General features: G+C 44.0%; 1 protein-coding gene across 3 annotated transcripts in view; it reads left to right on the forward strand.

Annotated features, from left to right (window-relative positions):
* Positions 1-2,430: 2,430 nt before the first annotated feature.
* Positions 2,431-13,868, forward strand: part of LOC139703506 (zinc finger protein 709-like) — a 49,886-nt gene continuing 38,448 nt past the window's right edge. Inside the window, exons 1-3 of one of the 3 annotated variants that reach the window (XR_011705783.1) lie at positions 2,431-2,570; positions 10,077-10,168; positions 11,435-12,072. Coding sequence is in view for 2 of the 3 variants with exons in the window: in XM_071606987.1 (XP_071463088.1) it covers positions 13,300-13,320 (21 nt within the window). In the remaining variant the exon portion in view is untranslated. Of the gene's footprint in view, positions 2,571-10,076; positions 10,169-11,434; positions 12,073-13,210; positions 13,321-13,868 lie in introns of those variants that run through there. The other 2 variants (XM_071606988.1, XM_071606987.1) reach the window with 2 other exon arrangements.

Here is a 13,868-nt window from a genome sequence, read left to right on the forward strand (position 1 = left end):
ACATGATGTCATACAGGCTTGTAGAATTGCACTCTGTTCTGAGCCCTTTATTCTCAGGGTTAACAAATCACTAGAATTGTACTGCAAATCCATCAGCATGCATCTGTCTATATATCTATCCATCTGTCTGTGTACCAGCCATCCCTCCTTCCACCCATCTGCCCATTTTCTCTCCAATGCATCATGGATTTGTCTATTTACCCACCCATCTACCCATTCATCCAGCCATCCATTCAGACATACATACATCTTCCCATCAGTCCATGCATCCTCCCACCCATTCACCCATCCTTCCATTCATCCAGGAGCACATGGCCACTTCACCACACCTCCAGCCCTGTTTTGTATTTTATTTAGAGTCAAAATCTCACTGAGTTGCTTAGCACCCTATTTTTGCTGATGCTGGCTTGAGCAAGCAATCCTCCTGCCTCAGGTTCCTGAGATGCTGGGAGTACAGTCTTCCACCACCATGTTTGTAAACTTCTTATTTCCTCATTGCACTGATAACAGGTTGGAGTCACCATCTGGAGTTATTTTCTCAGATCCATCACAGTTATGCTCCCACCCACCTTCTTTGAACCACAATGAAATGGGGGGCTGGTGATGTAGCTAAGTGCTAAAGTGCCCCCACCCTCAATTCAATCTCTACATGGGGGACATAGAAGCACTTGGGATTCAATTCTCAGCCCTGGGCAGCTATGTGCCCAGTTTTCCACACTTTTTACACAATAGCCCCCCTTGTCCATGGGCAATATTGTTAGGTAGAATGAATGTGATACACTGTGCAGGATATGAAAGACTTCACAAAGTCTAACTTAACAGAAGAGACTAAAATTTTATTTACTTTCCATTATTGGGGTTAATATGACAGGCTGTATTGGCCCCAAGTGGCAAATTGTTATGTTTTATATGCGGGCTTTCCAGCAGAGCTGAGCAGGGTTATTATTTCTTTCTGGTTTAACGATCAGCTGAAACCTAGGAACTGAGAGTGCTGGGTCATCTTCTGGGGTATGTTGCTTCCTAGGCAGGATGCAGATGGGCTTGTGGCTTTTATTGAAAATGTTGGTGCATCTCAAACCTTGACATGGAAATAGTTCACAAGAGGGGGACTTTATACTGAGAGAAAATAATGAGGTCAGTCTGTGCAACAGAGTGACATGTTTCAAGGGGGCAAGTGAGCGTAAGTTCACAGACATGTTATGAGACTACAGATCCCTGAAGCCTAACCTAATATAATTTTACATATTGCCATATTATTTGCATATCACCTATTACAATAATAATACAATAATATTACTAATTACAACAATACAAACTCCCACATACAATTTCCCCTATACATAATGCCTATGATTACCCTTTCTATAAAACCTCAAAGTCCTTGTCAGCACCTGAACATAGGGTAAGGACAAGGTTCCCTTGTCTTCCTGGTGTAGCTTTCAATCAACACCTTTTCTTTTTGCTTTTAAGGCAAACAGCAGACCTGACTTTTGGGATCACCAGGGTCAGGTCTGTACATAAGACATCATAATAGTAGAATGGAGAACATCTAGATTTGAGCACAAGGTGCCCATTTTATTTCCCCTGCACATTGTTGTTTTAGAAGGTTGCCTGCCTCCCTCCACCCCACCCCTTTCTCTACTGGGGATGGAACACTGAGCCACAGCCCCAACCCAAAATGTTTCCTTTTATAGCTCAGGCTGCCTCCTCAAAAATCAGAGGCCAGGAGGTAATGAGAATTACTAAAATAATATTCAAATTGTTTTAATTAGTACATATCATATATATATATATATATATATATATGTGTGTGTGTGTGTGTGTGTGTGTGTGTGTGTGATATATATGATAGCTTTAAAGAGTGTTTCAAAAATTTGGAAACAGTGATTTGCCTGAGATATATATATATATATATATATATATATAATTCTTTTTTTCTTTGAGGTACTGGGGAATAAACTCAATGGGGCTTGACCCCAACCTCTGAGCTACATCCCCACACTTTTCATTTTATTTTAAGAGAGGGTCTCACTGTTTGAAGATGCTGACCTTACCTTGGGGTCCTCCAGCCTCAACCTCCCCGAGAAGCTGTGATTTGTTTTTGTGTTGAGGTTAAACCCAGGGGCTCGCCATGCTCAGAAAGCACTCTATGGCTGAGGCCTAGCGCAGAGCCAGATGTCACCTCTGTACCAGAGGCTAAGCCAAGGCTTCCCACCTGGATTGGTTCCCAGCACAGCTGAAAAGCCCTTCCTGAAAAGGGCTGCGGCTAAGAATCTGTCAATTAGCCAACTTCATCCAGTGATTGGGTCATCTTGGCTGTCAGTTAAGTGCAGAGGCGGGCCTGGAGGCCATTCATGCAGGACGCTGGGGAAACTGTCCAATCAGTGTATAGAAGGAGGGGGAGGGCGGGCTTCTGCAATCTCGCGGGCCTTTTTCCCTCAGCAACTCTGCTCCTCATCCTTCAGGCCTGGAGTTCTCTGCTCCAGGGAACCAGGTGATTTTGCGCAGCCTGTCACAGGTGCCCGGAGGTTCCTGGAGAGGACGCTGGGTCACCACAGAAGACAAAAATGGTGAGTTTGCGACCAGGGCTGAAGGTAGGTGGTCAGCACCTGCCTTGGGGCCCTACGCGTGGGTGAGCTGCTGAGGGCGTCTGAGTCACCGCTGGCCTGGTGGCCCTGGACCCTGTCCCCTGGGTTTGGAAGGGCAGCTCAGGTCCCTGGTGTCCCCTTTGCTCCCTACTGGTGGCCCGACCCACTCTTCCCAACGTGGAGGAAGCAGGGCCACAAATGCACCCTCCTTCTCCCAGGGGAGCTCCTCCGGAGGCTGCTGTAGGTTCCCCAAATTGCAGGCGCCTCCTGCCTTCTAAACCCCACCTTCCCTCCACCTCACAGCTGGGCCAGACGTTCGTTCTTCCCACTCGTTTCAAATGGACACCGTCCGCTAATTGTCACTTTTCATCTAGTGAAATATTGGAAGGAATATTTCTTCCTTCTTTTTTTTTTTTTAATTGGGGAGCTTTATCAGCCACATCCCCAGCCTCCACTTTTACTGAATTTTGAGATCTGCACCCACTTGGTGTGGAAGCTGGTCTCCAACCTGTGATCCTTCTGTTACCGCTGTTTACCAGTGACGAGTCCTTGCTTCCCCGAATGCTGAAGTATAACACCAGAGAAGCACGCTGAGGCAAGTGTAGAGTGGAAAGTAGAGGTTTATTAAAGGACAGCAGAAAAGACTTCTCCCCGCAGGAAGAAGGGGACCCAAGAGGTGGAATCCCTGTAAGGGGAAGGTCTTCCCTCTTTTATAGCTAAAGTCTTCTTTCTGCTTTCCCACACTTTGTTTCTCATTATGTTGCAGTGATAGAATGCAGGTGGGAAGGTCCAAAAGGTGGGAGATTGGTGGGCTGGAGGAGTAATCTGGGCAGGAAGGGCCTGGGGTGGCTTTTGGATTAGCATTAACAGTTCCTTAGAATGGGTTCCTGTCTTGGGGACATTAACATTTCAATTGCTGCTCTGGTTTCCAGGACTCCATTCTCTATAAGGGCCTCTGTTTTATTTATCTTACACAATATTAGACCCAATTTACCTAACTACGTATCTGTAAATCTGGCTTCACTTCTGCTTCAGCCTCCAAAGTTCCTGGGATTACAGGGCTGTCTGGAGGGGGCAAAACTGACTTATGCAGTCAAGGGGAGAAATAAAGAATGTCCACACACTTCTGCCCCTTTCAATGCTTTATTCACGCAAATTACTCAATTCAGTTTAACTGTATAGGTTCTTAATCAAGAAAACAACAATCCTTAATGCTAGGCAGTGCAATAGACATAATCAATTCCCAGCAAACAATTCTAGCTTAATTAATTCACAGCAAACAGTTCTAGATTCATTCTAAGCACTGCAAAACACACTTAATCATGACAGGCTAATGACAGACATTCCCTCTGCATGCTAAGTTCAAAGGTCTTAAGTCCTAGGCTTTGAGTCCAGCAGATGCACACTCACTCAGACCGTGGTGACCAGGTCTGGAACCAAGGCAGGCTTTTCCTGGTGGAGCGGAGGACCAGTTAAGGAGGAGGTTGTAGAGAGGAGTTGCAGCTCTCACCAAGATCCAGAGGAGGCAGTAGAGTTTGAGAACGGTGAGGATCTCCCAGAGGCTCAGGAAAGATGCCAAGTGATGGGATATCAGGTCCTCAGTAGGCTCTCCAGCTCGAGTGCATCCTTGTTTCTGCTGGCTGAATCCCTGTTCATCAACTCTATCATTTATACTAAATTTTTGGGCTTTTGACCCCCCTTTCAATCCTTTCAGCTACCACCAGATTTCTCAGTGACATCATTTACCCTGGGTTCAGAAACATCTAGTCTGGTGGTCTCCACCCTGATCTTTTCCCTTTCCCTCTTATCAGGCAAGGACAGCCTGCCAGAGGCTTCACTCTCTTTATCAGGGTGAGGGGAAGGAACTTGTTTGAGGCCTTACTGGAGGGATCTGTGGATGTGCCTGGTGAAACTGCAGGTCTTTTAAATGGAGTTGCTTAGGCTCAGGCCTAAGGCCATTCTAACAAGGCCTATGCCACTGTCCCTGGCAAGAAGAACACTTTTGAAAGCATTTGTTTTCTATTTGTGAATATTATACTTGAGAGGAAAGAATAATCACTTAACAGTTCCCTGTGTTTGGCCAAAATAATTACTTTAAAAGGAAAAAGGCTAGAAATGTTGAATCCTGTGCTATATACCCAGCCCCCCCTCCTTTGACATAATTTATTTATTTACTTGGATTTGTTTTTATTAGTTATACATGGCATTATAATGCATTTTGACACAGCACACATAAATAGAGTGTCACTGCTCCTTTTTCTGGTTGTACTTGATGTGGATTCACACCAGTCCTGTAGTCATATATGCACATAGGATAATAGTGTGTGATTCATTCTTCTGTTCTTCATCCCCAACTCTTTAAATTTGATTTTCAGATGGGGTCTGGCTATGTTGCCCAGCGTGGCCTATAAGTCCTGACCCTCCTGCTTCAGTTTCTCAAGCTGTTGACATTAAAGGCACTGGCAATCCCAGCTATGGAAAATAGATAATTTTGATCCAAATATTAATGACTATACTGAGGAACATGGATTCAAGTGACCCTAAATGATGTGTGTGTCCCCCACTGAAAGACAAGGATTGAACCCAGAGGTACTTAATCACTGAGCCACAATCAGTCCTTTTTAGATTGTATTTTGAGACTTGATCTCATCAAGTTCCTTATGGCCTCACTAAGTTGCTGAGGCTGACTTTCAATTTAGCAATCCTCCTACCTTAGCCTCTCAAGCTGCTGGCATGACAGTTGTGTGCCACTGTGCCTGGCCTACGTGAACTTAAACAAAGTTGTGTATCACTATATTAACCAAATGCATTGGTAGACTCATTAGATTGGTGGGCTACAGAAAAATAAAATTTCCTTTGTCTGTTGTTATTACATTCTTACTTTGGTAGGTGGTGGGGACTAAATGTCTGGTAAGGTTAATGATATATTCTGGGAAATTTATTAGTTTTTTTTTTTTTAAACATCAGAAATTTATTAGTTGCTCAAAATATTACATTGATCTTGAAATATCATATATTATACATTTGTTTGAAATTTAATAGTTTTGAGAATTTTGATCTGATACACAAATTAAGATAATTGGCTACTAAAGGACTTAATATAGCCCAAGATAATTTTTGCTCTCCATACAGAACCCTGCCTTTTCACCCTCATGGTGGTCTAGTTAGCCAAGTCAAGTACTCTGAAGGTTCTTTGATGTAGATGCAACTGTATAGACAACTTGAGTTCACAGCTGTAAAAGTCTTGTGCTTCTCCCTTTATCTTCCTTAGGTGTAGACACCATGTCAGATTTCTTGGGCAGAGTTTCCCATTGGATGCCTCACAGGGTCCCATGTCCTCAGCCACTGTCCTCTCCTGGAGCTGCCACAAGGTGCCCACAGCTGCCCTGGTCCCTGCAGGGTGAACAGAACTTCAGGCCCTGGGTCAGTTCCTCCTAGAGGACACCTGAGGTGTGGGGTGCAGCCTCTCAGGGAAGCTGCTGGGGACCCTGGGCTGAGGAATCTCCTGGAACAGGCCTCATCTAGACAGCTACTTCCTTGGGACCTTGTTTACGCCAAGCTCTGTTCCTTGGAGACAGATAGACAGTCAGCCTGTGGATGCTGGAGCTGAGGGGCCAGGTCAACAGTGACTCCTGCCATTTTAGTCTCTCACAGTGTGAAGGAGCAAAACCTCTCCCAGAGCCTAAGCACCACCCACCCCAGTGCAGAGCTGTGCAAACCTGAAAAGCCTCATAGACTGGAGTCATGATCCAGGTCCCTGGGAGGGTGATCCTAGAGGCTTTCAGGAAGCAAGACCAGGAGGGAGCATGTCCCAGCTACAGGGACCTTCCCTGCCCCTTGAGCCTGACACATGTGTGCTCCCTCAGCACCAAAGCTTTCTGTGTATCACTTTGAATGATGTGCTCACTTATCTGAGGCCCAGGTTTATTTATTCAGAGCCAAATGGGATGGACTATTATTAAAGAGGCAGGAAAGAAGTGGATTTTAAAAAGTCTAGTTACATTTTTGGGCTGGGGATGTGGCTCCAGGGTAACACACTCGCCTGGCATGCATGGGGCACTGGGTTTGATCCTCGGCACCACATAAAAATAAAATGAAGATGTTGTGTCCACTGAAAACTGAAAAATAAATATTAAAAAATTCTCTCTCTCTCTCTCAAAAAAAAAAAATAGTATAGTTACATTTTCATTGTTAAAAATTCTAACTTACAGCCATGTACAGTGGTGCACACCTGTGATCCTTGCTGTTCCAGAGGCAGAGACAGGAGGATTGCAAACTTGAGGACAGCTTTAGCAATTTAGCCAGACCTTATGTCTTGGGATGTGACTCATTAGTAAAGTTCCTCTGGGTTTAATCTCTGGTCCCAAACCAAAGAAAAAGAACAGAACAGAAAAACAAACAAATAAACAAACAAAACATCTAATTTACTTTTTGCTACTCCTGAGTATGCATAGAGAATTGGTGAGATTTGATCTTGTCTTTTCAATGATTTCCAATTGAAATCCATGTCCTAGATTCTGGAATGCCACTTAAGATACAGAGAAACTCTGTCTACCATTATTGCTGCAGGAAATGAATTCATTTCTACAAAAATTGCAGTGGATAAACTTATGAATGTGATTTTATGTAAACTAGTTACAGTCTTTCACAAGGTGATGAATTTGACAGGGGATGACAGTTTGTTGTTGCTGTTGTTGTCTGGACTTGGCAGGTTCATGTTAGCTGTGTGGTTTTTTGGTATCAGGAATGGAACCCAGAGGTGCTTAGGCACTGAGCCACATCCCTGGCCCCTTTTAGATTCTTTCTTTTGAGTCAGGGTCTTGCTACATCTTCTTGGGCTTCTGACCCCCCTGAACTGCTGGGGTTACAGGTGTGCACCATCACACCCATCTTCATTGGATGTTTTAAGGACAATTTTGGCAATACCTAAAATACCCAACTGTGATCATTTAAAAATCACTGTATACTTTATCAGTGAAATAACAAATGACACCTGTTTTCTGAAAAGGAGAGATATATATGTCTAAGTAAGGTTGCTGATCCCCTTCATGAGCACTCCCACCTTGTCACCTGATTCCTGTTCCCTCCTAAATGCCTCCTCTTAGGGCCACCCCTTTGGGAGCTGGCCTTTTAGCTTATGAAACTTGGGAGTAACATAAATGCTCTCTCTACTCTCTCTCTGTTCTGTACAATGTTTTCTCTGGTCTTAGATACAGTGTACTATTTTCATTTTAGATGTAGTTTTCCTTAAGTTCTCCCAAAAAAACCCACAATAATCCATGCCCTGAATTTCACATAATTTCTTGAAATGCTCTTTGTTTTTCCAAGAGTGTAGATTATGGGAAAGTTCAGTCTCCTTTGTAAGAAAGGAGAATTTCCATTGAATTTTTTGCCTCTCATTGTGTATCTTTTGTATTATAATCTTTTGTCACTCATTACATATATTTTCAGTTTTTTTCTTTTCTTTTTTAATGGGTATATGTGTGTATTGTTTCTTTCTGGTTTAACTATCAGTTGGAACCCAGGAAGCTGAGAGCCCTGGGTCAGCATCTAGGGATATGGTGCTTACCAGGCAGGAGCAGGTGGGCTTGTGGCTTTTCTTGAAAATGTTGGTGCCTCTGAACCACTGATAAAGAAAGAACACAAGGGAGGGGGGCCCTTCCTGAGAGGTCAATTCCGGTCAGCCTGTGCAATGGGGTGAAGTGTGTCAAGGGGAAACGTGACCATGAGCTCACAGACATTTTATGAGACCCACAGATGCCTGAAGCCACAGATGACACCAAGCCTACATACAGTTTTCCCTCTACACACATGCCTATGACTGTTTACCCTTTCTATAAAACCTGAGAGTCCTAGACAGCCCCTGAAGAGATGGCTAAGAACATGGTGCCCTTGTCTTCCTGGGGTAGCTTCACTGATCAAAGTTCCTTTCCTGCTTTTCATCATGACCTTTTCTGTTTGGATTTGGGGTAAACAGATGACCTGATGTGTGGGATCACCAGAGTCAGGTCGCTTCCTAGAACTCCCTAAGAGTGGAATGTAGAACATGGACATTAAGCACAAGGTGCTCATTCTATTTCAACCCCACATTGCTGCCTTAGGGAATTGACTCCCCCCCTCCCCCCCTCCATTCTGCTGGGGAGAGAACACTGAGCCAAATCACCAACACCAATTGCTTCCTTTCTTAGTTCAGGCTATCTCCTCAAAAGATCAGTGGGCAGAAGGTGATGAGAATTACTGAAATAATTGTCAAACTGTTTTTATTTTTAGATATCATATATGTGTGATATATGTGATATCTTTAAATATTGTTTCAAAAATTTTGAGACTATGGCCTGAGGTTGCACCAGGTGATACTATATATGTATATGGGTATCTTTTTCTTTGAGGTTCTGTGGAATAATCCCTGTGGGGCTTGACCTCTCAGGTACATCCCCAACCCTCTTTAATTAATTTTTAGCTAGGATCTCCCTGTTTGTGAAGCCAGATTTAAAAAGAATTTATGTAGCTAGATTAATGTGGTCCAACTGGAACCATAAAGAAAATGGAGTGTAATCTGAGCCTGGGAAAACCAGAAAAACAGCTGAGAAATTGAAATATTAATGTCCCATGACCCTGGGGAGGTCCTAAATAAGGGTTAATGAAGTAGTTCCCAGTAAAACAGGGAGATGCTAATCAAACCACCCTAGGCTGTTCCTGCCCAGGTTTCTGCTCCCTGCCCCACCAGTCCACCTGTTTCCCACCCTTTGGCCTTCCACCTGCATCCCCCATCACATGCACAATAAAGAGAAATAAAGGACAGGGATGTGGGAGGACAAAAGATGACCTTAGATGTAAAAGGGAGAAGACCTCCCTTTTCCAGGGATTTCTCCTTTCCAGTCCCCTTCCTCCTGGGGGGTGGGTATGAATCTTTTCTGCTCTCCCTTAATTAAGCCTTGCACTTTCCACTCTCCACGTGCTTCTCTGGTGTTATACTTCAGCATTTGGGGAAGCAAGGACCTGTCACAGTAAACACGGGTAACACTGTAGATCCTGACCTGAACCTTGGGATCCTCCTGCCTCAGACTCCCCAAGTACCTTCTTTTGTTAATAGTTCTTTGTTTCTGTGGTGGAGTTAACATGCAGGGCATCACCCATGCTGGGAAAGCAGTCTTCCGAAGCCATAGGTCAATCCCATCCTTACCAAGTTCCAAGCAAAGGCTTCTAAGTTGGATATTTTTTTCCAGCCCAGCAAAGACACTCCACCTGAAAAGGGCTGGGACCAAGGATCTGTCACTCTAGGGAATTTTAGGTAGTGATTTCATAACCTTAGCTGTCAGTCACAATGCAGAGGTGTTCCTGGAGGCAGCCCATTAGGGATGCTGGGGTGGAATTGCCCAATCAGGTTTCTGAACACAGGGGAAGGGTGGGCTTTTGTAATCTCTTGGGCTTTTCTTCCTCACCAACTCAGCTCTTCCCTTTCCTGGCCCTATGTGCTCTTCCCAAAAGGCCTAGGTGATTCTGAGCAGCCTGTGTCTCTGAGATCTCTCGTGCTCAGAGGTTCCTAAGAGAACTCCAGGTCCCCAAGGAAGACAAAAATGGTGAGTTTGTGTCCAGGGCTGGAGGTACAGGGTCAGCACCTGCCTTGGGGCCCTGCAAACAGGTGAGCTGCAGAGCCTGGTGGAGTCTCCTCTGGAGGTTGCCCTGGGTCTCTGTCCCCTTGTCCTGGGGGTTGGGCTGGATGGTAGAAACTTGAAGTCACCTCCCTGGTGACTGGCCCTAAGCCTCTGCCACTGGTCTGCGGGGTGAGGTGGGTGTTGGGTGCCAGAAATTGGTGCAGAGGGTGTGGTCTAGTCCTCTGTGGGGTATGGCCCTGAGCTTCTGCTCCCTGGGCCTGAGGGGTGGGCTGGTCCCTGACCTCAGCTGTGGAGCATGAGGCCCAATTCTCGCTGGTAGTTGGCCTTGGGCTCCGTCCAGTGGCTTCCATTGTTGAATGGGCGGCTCAGGTCTCCAGCTTCCCCTCCCCTCCCTGCTGGTGGCCCGCCCCCACTCTTCCAAATGTGTAGGAAGCAGGATCGCAAATCCACTTTCCTTCCCCCAGTTTAGTTTCTCCGAAGGCTGTTGTAGGTCCTTCATTTGCAGTTGCCTCCTGCTTCTAAAATGCCATCTTCCTCTCCACTTCCCATCATTCTCAAATATCTGTTTTTCTTTCTGTGTTTCAAATGAACAGTCTATTAGTTTTCACTTTTCCTCTAGTGAAGTATTGCAAGGAATATTTTCTCTTTGTATTGGGGATCAAAACTAGAGAAGGTTTATCAGTGAAATCCTCAGGAACCCCCCCTCCCCCTTTTAAATAGATCCTTTACCACTTGTTTTAGACACTGTCCTCCAACTTGTGATCATCCTGCCTCAGCCTCCTGAGTCGCTGGGATTACAGGCCTGTGCCACTATTTCTGGCAAGAATAACACTCTTCTTTTGTTTCTGAATATCATACTTGAGGGGAAAGAATAGTCTTGGCACATCTTGTGTTTGGGTAAATAGCTGCTTTAAATGAAATAAGGCAGTGGGTTATTGGTACTAGGGATATTGAATCTTGGTGTACATCCCCAGCCCTTTTTTTGTTTGATTGTTTGTTTTGTTGATTTTGGCAGAAGTTATTTATTTATTTTACTTGGTTTTTACTACTTATACAATGCAGTAAAATGCATTTTGACACATCATATATAAATAGACTGTAACTTCTCCTTTTTCTGGTTGTACCTAATGTCCATTCATACCAGTCATATTGTCATTATGAAAATAGGATAATAATGTCTGATTTATTCTCTTGCCCTTTATCCCCAACCCTTTTAAATTTTATTTTCAGACAGGATCTGGCTATGTTGTCCAGCCTCACCTGGAATATCTGATCCTCCTGCCTCAGCTTCTCAAGCTGTTGGAATTAAAGGCACTGGCCATTGTACCTGAAAAAAATAGTTTATTTTGACACAAATATTAATGACCATCCTCATGAACATGGATTTAACTTATCCTGAATGATGTATGTATCCTACTCTGGAAGAGATTACATTTTTTTTTTTTTTTATACCAGGGATTGGACCAAGGGGTAATGAAACACTGAGCCATATCCACATCCATTTTTATATTTTCTTTTGATACTTGATCTCACCTAAGTTCCTTAGGGCCTCACTAAGTCACTGAGGCTGGCTTTGAATTTAGCAGTTCTCCTGACCCAGTCTCTCAAACTGCTGGGATTACAGTTGTGCCCCACTGTGCATGACTGACAAGAACATTTGTAAAAGAAAGTTATTTATGAATACATTAACCAAGTGCATTGGTAGGATCATCAGATGGGTGGCTACAGTGAAAAGGGGGAAATTTCTTCTGTAGGTCTGTTATTACATTGTTAGCTTTGGGAGATGGTGGTTATATGTTGGGTAAGGTTAGTAGTATATTCTTAGAAGTTCATTTGTTTGGAGAATTTTGGACTAATACAGAAATTAAGGTAATTGGCTTTGAAAGAGCTTAAGAGAGCCCAAGATAATTTGTGCCAACCGTACAGAACCCTGTCTTATACCCTCATAGTGGTCTAGTTCCCCAAAGTCAAGTGGTCTGAAGGTTCATTGCTACAGAGCAAGTTCATAGAGAACTTCATTTCACACCTGCGAAAATCTTGTGCTTCTTGTTTATCTTTTTTTAGGTATTGACACCAAATCTGATTTTCTCAGCCAGGTTTTCTTTGGACACCTCAGAGAGTCCTATATTCACAGCCACTATCCTTTCCTCGGGCTGCCACCATGTGCCCGCAGCTGTCCTGTGCCCTGCATGGTACAAGGAATTTTAGGCCCTGAGTCAGCTCTTCTTAGAGGACACCCTAAGGTGTGAGGTACAGCCTCTTGGGGAATCAGATGTGGGCTTGGGGCTAAGGAGTGTCCTGGAACAAGCTTCATCTAGACAACTAACTTCTTAGGATCTTGTTTTCCCCAAGCCCTGTTCCCATTCCTTGGAGACAGGTGGCCAGTCAGCCTGTGGATGCTGGTGCTGAGGGGCCAGGTCACCAGTGATTCCTGACCCTTGCATTCTCTCACAGTGTGAAAGAGCAAAAACTCACAGAGGATAAAATCCAAACACCCCAATGCAGTGCTGTGCAAACCTGAAAAGCCTCATAGTCTGGAGTCATGGTCCAGGTCTCCCGGGAGAGTGACCATGGAATGTTTCAGTGGGCATGACCAGATGTGAGAATGTCCCAGCTGGCAGGGATCTTTCCTGACCCTTGAGCCTAATAGGTTTGCTCCCTCAGCATCAGCCATTTCTGTGTTTGTCAGTTTGAAATGATCTGCTCACTTATCTCAGGCCCAAGATTATTTATTCAAAACCAAATGATGAAATATTATGAAAGAGGGAAGAAAGAAGTAGATTTATGAAAAGTACATACATTTCTATTTATTAAGAATCCCGATTTGGGCTGGGGATGTGGCTCAAGTGGTAGCGCGCTTGCCTGGCATGCGTGTGGCCCGGGTTCGATCCTCAGCACCACATACAAACAAAGATGTTGTGTCCGCCGAAAACTAAAAAAAAATAAATATTAAAATTCTCTCTCTCTCTCTCTTAAAAAAAAAAAAAAGAATCCCGATTTATGGCAAGTTGCAGTAGTGCACACCTGAACTTCTTGCTGCTTCAGAGGCTGAGGCAGGAGGAGGATTTCAAGTTTGAGGACAGCTTTACCAACTTATGGAGACTTTATACAACTTGGTGAGACTTCAAAGACTGGGATGTATTTCAGTGGTAAACTGCCTCTGGGTTCAGTCACAGGTATTAAAAAAAGTGCCTTGTCCTTGGGCCACCCCTTTGGGAGCTGGACTGTTAGCTTATGAAATTTGGGAGTTACATAAATACTCTGTCTACAGTCATTGTGATCTGTACAGGATTTTGACTAATCTTAGATATGGTCTGGTATTTCCATTTTCAGAAGTAGTTTCTCTTAACTTCACCAAAAAGCACAGCACATCTGGCCCTGGATTTCACAGCATGCTCAGGGTTTTTTTTCAGAGATTGTAGATCATGGGGAAGTTCAGTCTCTTTAATCCACTTGGTAAGAAATCATATTGTGTTTCTATTGATTTTATTGTATTTTATGCTTCTCATTTGTACCTTTTCTATAATAATCATTTTTGTCATTCATGAGATGTATTTTAGTATAGTTTCTTTGTGGGTGTGAGAGTGTGTGTGTTTGTGGTCTTCTTCACATTGAACCCAGGACCTCATGCATGGTTATCAAATGCTCTACTCTTGCTTACTCC

The sequence above is a fragment of the Marmota flaviventris genome, chromosome Y (genome assembly GCF_047511675.1).
Source record: "Marmota flaviventris isolate mMarFla1 chromosome Y, mMarFla1.hap1, whole genome shotgun sequence".
NCBI lineage: Eukaryota > Metazoa > Chordata > Mammalia > Rodentia > Sciuridae > Marmota > Marmota flaviventris.